This window comes from Aphelocoma coerulescens, unplaced genomic scaffold (assembly GCF_041296385.1).
Source record: "Aphelocoma coerulescens isolate FSJ_1873_10779 unplaced genomic scaffold, UR_Acoe_1.0 HiC_scaffold_97, whole genome shotgun sequence".
NCBI lineage: Eukaryota > Metazoa > Chordata > Aves > Passeriformes > Corvidae > Aphelocoma > Aphelocoma coerulescens.
In genome coordinates, this window is record NW_027184078.1 from 946,915 (window position 1) to 958,697 (window position 11,783).

General features: G+C 40.2%; 1 protein-coding gene across 1 annotated transcript; it reads left to right on the forward strand.

Annotated features, from left to right (window-relative positions):
• The first annotated feature begins 1,794 nt into the window (after positions 1-1,794).
• On the forward strand, positions 1,795-10,957 carry LOC138102654 (butyrophilin subfamily 2 member A1-like). The gene is made up of 7 exons (XM_069000374.1): positions 1,795-2,182; positions 4,365-4,649; positions 5,945-6,043; positions 6,193-6,219; positions 8,796-8,816; positions 8,961-8,987; positions 10,423-10,957. The coding sequence occupies exons 1-7, from the start codon at positions 1,795-1,797 to the stop codon at positions 10,905-10,907; spliced, it is 1,332 nt and encodes a 443-aa protein (XP_068856475.1). The 3' UTR covers positions 10,908-10,957.
• Positions 10,958-11,783: the final 826 nt, after the last annotated feature.

Consider the following 11,783-nt stretch of genomic DNA (forward strand, 5'->3'; position numbering starts at 1 on the left):
ATAATAAATATAATAATTCTAATAAAATAATATCTATTTATTTATTTTAAATATAGAATATATTAAAATAATAAAATACAATGACAAAATAGAATGTTAAATTATAATATCAAAATAGAATCCCTGAATATATCAAAATATATCAAAATAAAATTTAAAAATACAATATCAAAATATAATCCCAAAATATAATGTGAGAATATAATATTAAATATGATACAAAAATGGAATGTGATATATAATATTAAAATAGAATGTTAAGATAGAGTATTTAAAATATATGAGAATATTGTAATAATATATAAGGTTAAAAAATTATATCAAAATAACATCCAAATAAAATCTCAAAGTAATATAAAAAGCTAATATTAAAATATAAAAATACCAAAAAAATTTTTTTAAATATATAAAATATAAAATATAAAATCTAATAGCAAAATCTGATTACTAAAGATAATATTAAAATGTATCAAAATGTAGTATTAAAATGTAGAATAGAATATCAAAATACAGTAATAAAATATTAAATTAATATATTAATTACAGAATATCATGTTAACGTATAATATGGAATATGGCATCAACAGAGTATCAAAATACGATCTTAAAATCGAATATTAAAATATCACCCCAAAATCCGGTATTAAATTCTGATCTCAGAATTCCAAAAATCAAAATAATACCAAAACCCCACCAAAATCTGATAACAAAACAACATCTGAAGATCCCACAAAATGCTTGGAATTTCTCAGTGAAAGGGAAAAAATGGGAATGGAGCGTCCGGAAAACTGAGGGAGGATTTACTGGGTGGATTTAAATTGCACAGGGAGCTGAGGAAAGGAGAACTCCTGGAATCCCATTTTCCATCATCCTTCACGGATCATTTTCCCTGTTTTTTCCTCTCTCCATTCTCTCGTTGTTTCCCATTGGGAAAGGACCGAAGGAATCCTGCGGGAGACCCCCCGGCAGTTCTGGAGGGGAGGAGGAGCAGGGAGCTGGGATATCCATGGATTCCCGGCTCTGGTGGCTGGCGGTGCTCCCAGTCCTGGCATTCCGGCGCGGCTCCCACCTGGCTGCAGGTGAGGGCAGTTCCATTCGGGATCTATTCCCATAAAACAGGAGATCTCTGCTCCAAAACGTGAATTAAAACCTAATGAGGACACAGAATTTAACTTGAAAAGGCTCCTTTTCCAGAGGGTGGTCGTGGCCGGAGCAGCTCCGCAGGGAATTGGCAGCGGCTCCGAACATTCCAGTGCTTGTGGAGCACTGGGACAACGCTCCCAGGGATTGTTGGGATTGTCCCGTGCGGGGCCAAGAGTTGGACTCTGATCCTCTTCCAGCTCAGGGCATTCCATGATTTTATCACCTGGGTCCCAATCCCGTCCTGGGAGAACCTCTGGGAATCAGGGCAGGATGTCCAAGGAACGCCTCACGTATCCTTGGGAATCTGAGAGCTCCCACATCTCCCAGCGCCATAAGGATGAATTCCAGGCCCTGGGACATTCCAAACCTTCCTGGGAACTGCTGTTGGGGCAGTCAATTCCCACCTGGAATTTTCTGGAGGTAAATCCTGGGTGTGAACTTTTATTTTGGATGGAATTTGCCATTTCCTTCCATTTTCCAGCGTTCTCCAAGACTTTAATGGCCAAGAAATTGAGTTATTGTTCAAAACACTGAAGGATAAATCCATGAGCACCAGATCCCCATTTTTTTGGTTTTCCTCTGGGTTCCTCTCTTGTTGAGGGTGGAATTGGTCCCATTGGTCGCCTGATGAAATTCCATGGAAAACCCAACATGGAAAACCCAAACCAACCCCCACTTTACCCTAAAACAGGCGGATTCCTGAGCGCTCCCAAAACTTCCGTCCTCGGAATCATCGGGGACAGGGTGGTCCTGCCCTGCCAGGTGGGATCCGCTCCCATTCCCGAGGATTTCTCCATCCGGTGGACATTTCACGGCCAATCCCAGCGGATCCCCGTGAGCAGCTATGACGGGAAGGATCGAAGGGAGGAGCTGGATGAGCGATATCAGGGCCGGGCGGAATTTTTCCACAGGGACTTCCGAGCTGGGAACTTGTCCCTGCTCCTGAGGAGCGTCCAGAGCTCTGACCAGGGATCCTACAGCTGCGAGGTCTCATTCCAGAATGTGTCCCGGGAAGTGCTGGTGGAGCTGGAAGTGGCAGGTTGGTGCCACTCCCTCTGCTTTCCTTCACTGCACAAAACTGGGCAGATATTTGAAATATTGTTATAAATTCTAATATTTTTATATTTAAAAATGTCTATTTTATTATAATTTTTTTGTTAATTTGTTTTGGTTTTATTTTAATTTTTATTATAATTTTTATTCTTATTTTCATTTTTATTTGTATTTGTATTTTTTTATTTTTTTAATTTTAATTTTTATTTTTATTTTTTGTATTTGACATCTAATATGTTGTGTAATATAAATATTATTTTATAAAAATATATAAATGCATTATTATACAAATATCTATTATATGGACATATTAATTATACAACACAAATATTCTCATCTATAATATTATAAAAATATATTCCTTTATAACATGAATTATTTATGAATTATTTATATTAATTTATTATATGAATTATTTATATCATTTCTATATTAATTTATAATATAGAAATAAAGATATATGTATTGTATATATATTTTATTCTATTCTATTCTATTCTATTCTATTCTATTCTATTTAGTGTATTTATAATGTTATAAATACAACTATATTATAAATACAATTTTAAATATATTACAACATATGCTATAAAATATACTATATAATAGAGATCATAGATATGAAAATATAAATAAGTAGTATTTATATACTGTATTTTGTAAATATAAAATTATATACTAGAAGTAGTATATTATTTTATGTTTATACTTATATTCATATTTATATATTTATAATTCTCTATGATGTAGTTTATGTCTATATTTTTATCTTTTCTAGTTTTACATTTTATGTATTTTATATATTTATTTAATATATTTGATACATTTCAATCTTTTATACATTTTATATATTTTATATATTTTATGTATTTTATATATTTTATATATTTGCTTCTACAATTTTTACATTTCCTAAATTCTACAAAATCCTGGGAAATTCCACTCCCAGATCCATCCCAGGGCCACCCCCACCCTTCCATCCACTTCCGGATTCTCCATTAAATCCCTCATTCCCAAGGACGTTCTCAGAGCCAATGACCACTGAGAACCTCCAGCCCCCCTGGATCAAATCCCGGAAAATCCTCCAAGACTTTCCAACTCCTTGGTGAAAAGCTGAGTTCCAGAAAACCCCAATTTAATGGGATTGGAATGGAAATTCCTCTATTTTTCCACATCCGTTGGGGAGGCTCCATTCATGATTCCCCAGAAAACAGGACCTGGGCAACTTCTCAGTGGAAGGAATCGCTGAGTTCCAGAAAACCCCAATTTAACGGGATTGAAACGGAAAATTTGTCCATTTTTCCACAACCATGGAGAGAATCCACCCATGATCCGGTGGAGCCCCCAAAAACGAACAGAACTGTTGACTTTCAGAAAACTTCTGTTTAATGGGATTGAAATGGAAAATTCCTCTGTTTTTCCTCCACTGACAGAGAGGCTCCATCTGTGATCCCGCAGTGGCAACTCCTCAATGAACGGAACCGTTGAGTTCCAGAAAACCCGAATTTAACAGGATTGAAATGGAAAATTCCTCTGTTTTTCCTCCGCTGTCAGAGAGGCTCCATCCATGATCCCGTGGCGGCAGCTCCTCAATGAACGGAACCGTTGAGTTCCAGAAAACCTGAATTTAACGGGATTGAAATGCAAAATTCCTCTGTTTTTCCTCTGCTGACAGAGAGGCTCCATCTGTGATCCCGTGGCGGCAGCTCCTCAATGAACGGAACCGCTGAGTTCCAGAAAACCCAAATTTAGCGGGATTGAAATGGAAAATTCCTCTGTTTTTCCACAGCCATTGGAGAGGTTCTGTCCATTATCCTGCAGAGTCCCGAAAAATGGGACCTCAGCAACTTCACCATGGAAGGAATCACTGAGTTTCAGAAAACCCGAATTTAACAGGATTGAAATGGAAAATTCCTCTGTTTTTCCTCCGCCGTCAGAGAGGCTCCGTGATCCCATGATGGCAGCTCCTCAATGAACGGAACCGTTGAGTTCCAGAAAACCCAAATTTAGCGGGATTGAAATGCAAAATTCCTCTGTTTTTCCTCTGCTGACAGAGAGGCTCCATCCGTGATCCCGTGGCGGCAGCTCCTCAATGAACGGAACCGCTGAGTTCCAGAAAACCCAAATTTAGCGGGATTGAAATGCAAAATTCCTCTGTTTTTCCACAGCCATTGGAGAAGCTCCATCCGTGATCCTGCGGAGCCCCGAGAAGCAGGACCTGGTCCTCTCCTGCCGCGCCTCCGGGTGGTTCCCGCGGCCGGAGCTGCTCTGGCTGGACAGACACGGAAAAGTCCGGAGGGAGTCAATGACCACGACGGCCACGGTGACCCCCGGGGGCCTCTTCAGCATCGAGGCTTCCCTGAGGATCCAACCGGGATCCGACCTGGAAATCTCCTGCCGGATCCTCAACCGCCGGCTCAACGCCTCCCGCGAGTCCCGGATCCGCATCCATGGTGGGCACCGGAAAAAAATTCCCAGAAGAAATTCCCGGGGCAGCTATTCCACTCCTGGTTTAATTTGATTTTTCCTAATTAGTTGAGTCCAAAGGGTTGGAATTCTTTAATTTTATTGATTACCATTTGTTAATTGATTTATTTAATTTAGTTTTTTCTAATGAGCAGCTTCAGTTTAACCCAAATGATTTGGAGTCACAAATTTTGTTGATTATCATTGATTGATTTTTTAAATTTCATTTGATTTTTGCTGATTAGCAATTCTTGTCAAAGTCTTTAATTTTATTGATTATCATTGATTGATTGATCGAATTCGATTTTTGCTAATTGGCAGCTCCAGCTGGACCCAAAGCATTGGAAATCTTTAATTTTATTTATTATTATTTATTCATTGGTTGATTTTATTCTATTTTATCTTTGCAAATTAGCAGGTCTTGTTGAAGTCCTTAATTTGATTTCATTTTAATTGAATATTTTTCTATTCATATTTTATTTTCTATGCTTATTTTTATTTTTACTTTTTATTTTTATATATTTTTTAACCTTCATATTTTAAAATTTTATTTATTAGCATAATCTATAGATTAATTTAATTTAAAATAATTTAAAATAATTTAAAATATTTTAAAATAAAACTTCCCCATCTCCCACCTCCACCTGTGTTTTGTCTCCTAACTTATGGCTGCCTTTGTGATTTATTCATTAATAGAAGCTTTAATCATTAATAAAATATCTAATGATAAATGGAATAGACAATCTTTAAATCATTAATGGAATAGCCAATACTTAACTGAATATTTGAGCCTTAATCAAATACTTTATCTTGAAATCATTATTAGAATATTTAATAATTATTGGCCATTTTAAGAATTAATTAATTAATTAATGACTATTTATTAATTAATACATCTTTAATCCTTAACTGAATATTTAATCCTTAAATCATTAATATAATATTTAATAGCTGTTGGAGAATTGCATCTTTAAATAATTAGTCAAGTATTTAATCCTTAACAGAATGTTTAATCATTAAATCATTAATAGAATATTTAACAGTTAATGGGAAATTCAAACCTTAAATAACCAATCCAATATTTACTCCTTAATAGAGTATTTCATCTTAAACCATTAATCTTGTATTTAATAATTAATGGAAAATTAAAGCCTTAAATAATTAACAAAATATTGAATAATTATTTGAATATTAAATCGTTAACAGAATATTCAGTAATTAATAGGATGTTTAATCTTCCAACAATTGACCGAATCTCGCTGATTTTCCCTCGTTTTCCCAGACGTTTTCCTCCCCTCCATCTCCCAGTGGCTGCGGATTTTCCTGGCGGTTTTGTTCCTCAACATGGCCCTGATTTCCATCGTTTTCTGCCAGATCCGGGGTGAGTTCCGGCTTTGGATCCCATTGGAAAATCCCACCAGAATCTGAGGAAAATCACCGGTGGTTGAGGGTGAAATCCAGGAAAAGGAGCCCAATTTCCCTACAAAAACATGGGAAAAAAAGGAATTTTTTGTTCTTTTTTTTACCCAGGGAGCAACAAGAGAACCATGGGCGCAGGTGAGGTTGTTAATTAGTAATTAATGATCACCAATGGTATAATTGCAATTTATTTTTATGTCCTTGCTATAACTATAACAGCGTAAAATGAAAATTATTAATGATTGGATTTAATATTTAATATTTATTTAAAATATTTATTTAAAATACATTAAATATATTTATTATTTAAGTCAAAACGTGAAATAGTAAATATATTACCCATATTAATGGAAATATTAAATACCAAATAACAAACTCACATTTTATTGCATATTATTAAAATAGAAAACGTAGAAATATAAAATACCATAAAATCTTGAAAATATGAAATATAAAATAAGCAATACCAGGTTTTATTAAATCTTATTAAAATATAAATATCTGGAAATATAAAATACTCTAAAATCTTGGAAATATTCAATATATTAATACGTTTATTAGAATATGTAAGTTAAGATATTAATTATTATCAAACAGTAGTTTAAAAATCTTTCGGAATTAAATAATTTAAAATTTTCTCGATTTTCAAGGAAAAGCAAAGCTGGAAATGGAAGAAGGTAAAAATCCTCTGTGCATGAAATGAGGGAGCGATGGAAATTCTGGGAATTCTCTCTGTATTTAATGCACAAAGTTTAAAACCAGGCGTGAATTTCAGTCTTCTTTTCTCTGTAGTTCCTAATTTTTTTCAATTTCAAAGTTCACAATTTAAAAATTCGAAAATTTCCTAATTTTTTTACAATCATGTTTTTACTCAAGTCGCTAATTTTTTTTTTAATTTGAAAATTCACCATTTGAAAACTTACGCTTGAAAAATGACCCAATTTTAAAATGTTCAAATTACCAATATTTTACAATTCTAGTTTTGCTCTAACTTCTGTTTTCTTACAGTTGAAAAGTTATAAAATCGACCTATTTTTTTGCAAATGTCTTTTTGCTCAAATTAGAATGAAAAAAAAATTTTAAAAATATTATGTTAAAAATATAAAATATTATTAATCAATATATTAATTATTGAATCTGATAAATCCCATCTATTAAATAAAATGAAGTTCAAAAAGTTTGATACTTCCACGGATTAAATAATTAATTCCAAATAATCAAAAAATGCCCTTTCAATATGATCTGGGCTCCTGATTTGGGATTTTTTGGGTGCCAAAATCCTGCGTTTTCTGTTCCAGAGAAAAAGAAAGTGAAGTCCGTGCTGGGTGAGTCCTTCCCTTCCCTTTTCACCCTTTTTTCCTCCTTTTCCCCCCCTTTTCCCCCCTTTTTCTCCTTTTTTGCCCCCTTTCCCCCCTTTTCCCCTCTTTTATCCCCTTTTTTCCCCTTTTTCCCCCCTTTTCCCCTCTTTTCTCCCCTTTTCCCCGCTTTTATCCCCCTTTTCCCCCTTTTCTCCCCTTCCCCCCCCTTTTCCCCCCTTTTCTCATTTTCCCCCCTTTTTCCCCTTTTTTCCTCCTTTTCCCCCCTTTTCCCACTTTTTCCCCTTTTTATCCCCTTTTTATCCCCCTTTTCCTCCTTTTTCCCCCTTTTCCCCCTTCTTTCCCCACTTTCCCCCTTTTCCCCCTTTTCCCCCTTTTCCCCCCTTTTCCCCCTTTTCCCCCCTTTATCCCCTTTTTTCCCCCCTTTATCCCCTTTTTTCCCCCTTTCCCCCTCTTTTTCCTCCCCCTTTCCCCCCCTTTTCCTCCCATTTTTCCCCATTTTTTCCCCTTTTTTCACTTTTTTCCCCCTTCCCCCCCCTTTTCCCGCTTCCCTTTGGACAGGAACTGACAAACAATATTAATAATAAATATTAACGAGCACTCTTAATAACAAGTAATAACCATTATTAAATTAGTATTTCTCCCTGTTATTCCTTTGATTCCTCGATCCGGAACCCCCAGACGGAGAGAAAGCCAAGAAACGAGCGGGTAAATCCCATTTCCTTAAAATATTCCTTGGGAATGGGTGGGGTGCTCAGGGAAAACCATCCCCTGCTTAATCAGCTTAATTTTAATTAGAAGTGATTAATTAGAGGGCCCAATCCCATCTCTCCAAGCTCTCTTCTCTCCCTTGGGGTTCCATGGAATTTTGGTTGGAAAAATTCCCCGAAATCACAGAATCCACCCCCAAATCTCCTCCCACCCCCACATCCCTCAGCACGTCCCACCTGGAATTCCACAGGACCAAAACTCCCTCCCCTTTCCTCCCATTTTTGGGGAAAAATCTGTATTTCCTTAAATCCTGACAATTTCCCACCTCCATTCCCAAAAGGAATAACTGCTCTAATTCCCACGCCTTCCTCGCTGATATTTTCATTTTTCCATGGAGTTTTCCCATATTCATTCCCTGCTTTTCCTTTCCAGCAAAAATCCAATTCAAGAAACTCTTCGGTAAGAAAACACAATTTCCATAAATTTGCATTTTGCCCCCAGTTTATTGAAAATAAGACAGGAATCCACGTTATCCCTGGATTTAGAGCTAATTAATCCAGGGAAATATCTGCCCATGGAGAGGAATTTCCTCTTACTTCTCACCTGGGGGTTGTTCTGATGGGAAAAACTGGGGAAAAAAAAGCGGGAAAATCCAACAAAATTAATGGGAATATCTTTTCCTTTCAGGTCAGATGAAAGCTGAGCTGGGTAAGTGCTGAAACCCACGGGAATATGCAAATTCCTGGGATTTGGGGGGGATGAAATCAGAATTTTGGGGAGCCAAAATACTTCCGGTTCAGGAAGTATGGAATTCCCCTATAAAAACCGGGATTCCGTTCTTCTTCTCCATAGATTTCTGGGAAGCCCGGAGCCACGCGGGTGAGCTGGAAAGGCCGGAATGTGCCGTGGATAACAGGGATCGAGCCTGGGATGTGGGATAAGGGGTTGCTGGAAGGTGTCCAAGTCTGGGGTGGGACTGGGACATGATTCCAGGTGGGATGGATGGAAGGAGAAAGAGGGAATTGTGTCCGGAGGAAGGATCCAGCTGGGAGAGCTCTGGGAGACCCCTCTGGGATCCCTTCCAACCTCACCCACTGTGGGATTCTGGGGTTTGGAGATTCAGGGGTTTGGGAATTCGGGGATTCAGGGATTCGGGAATTCAGGGATTCAGGGGTTCGGGAATTTGGGGATTCAGGGGTTCGGGAATTTCGGCATTCAGGGATTTGGGAATTCGGGGATTCAGGGGTTTGGGAATTTGGGGATTCAGGGGTTCAGGAATTTCGGGATTCAGGAATTCGGGAATTCGGGGCTTCAGGGATTCAGGAATTCGGGGATTCAGGGGTTCGGGAATTTGGGGATTCAGGGGTTCGGGAATTTCGGCATTCAGGGATTTGGGAATTCGGGGATTCAGGGGTTCGGGAATTTGGGGATTCAGGGGTTCAGGAATTTCGGGATTCAGGAATTCGGGAATTCGGGGCTTCAGGGATTCAGGAATTCGGGAATTCGGGAATTCAGGGATTCAGGAATTCGGGGATTTAGGGGTTCGGGAATTTGGGGATTCAGGGGTTCGGGAATTCGGGAATTCAGGGATTCGGGAACTTCGGGATTCAGGGGTTCGGGAATTCGGGGATTCAGGGGTTCAGGAATTCAGAGATTCAGGGATTCAGGAATTCGGGGATTCAGGGATTCATGGATTCGGAGATTCAGGGGTTCTGTGGCACCTCAGTCCCTCAGTGGCTGCAACCTTGTTCGGTGGAATGTCAAAATTCCTTAGTGAACCACAGCAAGACCTCACCCAGTCTGGGATTTGGGAATTCTGGGATTGAGGGATTTGGGGGTTCAGGGATTCTGGGATTCAGGAATTCTGTGCCCCTCTCAGTTTGTCAGTCGCTGCATCCCCGGTTCTCGGGAATGTTCAAATTCCTGGCTGAACACAGCAGGACCTCACCCCCTCTGGGATCTGGGGATTCTGAGGTTCTAGGATTGGGGCATTTGGGGGTTCTGGGACTCAGGGATTCAGGGATTTGGGGATTTGGGGATTCAGGGATTCTATGGCCATCTTCTGTTCCAGTGAATGTTCAAATTCCTTGTTGAACCATCCCAGGACCTCACCAACTGTGGGATTCAAACATTCTGGGATTTAGGAATTTGGGATTCTGGGATTCTGGGATTTGGGGATTCAGGGATTCAGCGGCCCTTCAGTTCCTCAGTGTCCGCATCCCCTGCACTCCCCGGGAATGTCCCAATCCCTCACGGAAGCCGCCGGGAGCTCCCGGGGCCGCTCCGCTCATGGGATCCTTCCCGTTCCCCGCAGTTCCCGTGGCGCTGGATCCCGAGGCGCGGCCCCTGGATCTCGGGGATGCGCAGGATCCGCTCCGGGTGCCGGTGCTGCTGGCGAGGGACGCGCTGCGAGCCGGGAAGCGCTACTGGGAGGTGGAGCTGCCCCGGGAGCGGGACTGGGCGCTGGGAGTGCTGCGGGACGGACCGAGCCTTCCCGGGCCGCATTCCCGGCATTCCCGGCATTGCTGGGCTCTGCGCGCATCCCAGGGACAGCTTTTCTCCAGCGGCAGCAGCAGCCGCCTGCTCAGGGAGCAGAGCCAGGGGCTCTCCGCGCTCGGGGTGTTCCTGGACTCGGAGGAAGAGCGGCTGGAATTTTATGACGTGGAGCAGAGGGATCTGGTGGCGGGGATGTCGCTGGGGGCCGGGGAGGATCCCTCGGGAAAGTTCTTCCCGTTTGTATCCCAAGGGGAAGAGGGGACGCTCCGGATCCGCCCGGTGCCGATGCCGGTGCCGCTTTAAATCCGGATGGGATGAGGGAAGGGCTCCGTGGGAAGGAGGGAAGAGGCAAATCCAGGATGTCAGGGATGGAAAATTGGATCTGGGGAAAGTCGTCATGGTGGAAGGCAAAACAAAGGTGAGAAAGGCAAAATGAAAGGGAGGGAATGGAAAAATTTAGGGAGAAAAGGAGGAAAAGGCAAAAAGGAAAAAGAGGGAAAGGGAAAAACTTTAAAAAAAAAAAAAAGGAGGGAACATGAAAAACAAGAGATGGGAAAACAGGGAAAAGGGCATAAGAAAAAAGGGGGACGGGGGAAGGAAAAAAATAAGGTGGGAAAAGAGGGGAAAGGTAAAAAGGTGGAACATGGCAAAACAAAAAGGAAAAAGGGGGAAAGCAGAAAAGAAGGAAAATGGGAAAAGGTAAAAAAAAGGGGGGGATAACTAAAAAGGAAGGAAATAAGGAAAAAAGGGATAAGTAAAAATGAAGGAAAGAGGTGGAAAAAAGGACAAAGTCGTAAAAAGGGTAGGAAAGGTGAAAAAGGGAATAGGGAGGAAAAGATGAAAAAAAGAAGGAAAGAGGGGAAAACGTTGAGAAAACGCAAGAAAAGTTAAAAAAAGACTGATGGGGAAATGTGGAGAAAACAGAGAAAAGGTAAAGAAAGGTGGGAAAGGGGGGAAGGAAAAAGGTGGGAAAGGTAAAAGCAAGGGGGAAAGGGGAGAAAGGAAAAGAAGAGTGGAAAGGAAATGGGGAAGTGAATGGGTTGTGGAATGAAAGGGAAAAGGTGGTGGAGCCAAAGTTCTGTGGTGAGAGTTGGGAGCTGAGAGGAGCAGAGGCTGGAATGGCTTGGAATGCCAGGAATTGTGAAATACCGGGCAGAAGAAAGCGGGACCATCTGGGAG

Bases quoted from the DNA above. Each gene is read 5' to 3' on its own strand.
- LOC138102654 (XM_069000374.1), top strand. From the start codon at position 1,795: ATGGAAAACCCAAACCAACCCCCACTTTACCCTAAAACAGGCGGATTC. The intron at 4,650-5,944 runs GTGGGCACCGGA...TCGTTTTCCCAG, and splicing joins GTCCCGGATCCGCATCCATG to ACGTTTTCCTCCCCTCCATC. The intron at 6,220-8,795 runs GTGAGGTTGTTA...TTTTCCTTTCAG, and splicing joins CAAGAGAACCATGGGCGCAG to GTCAGATGAAAGCTGAGCTG.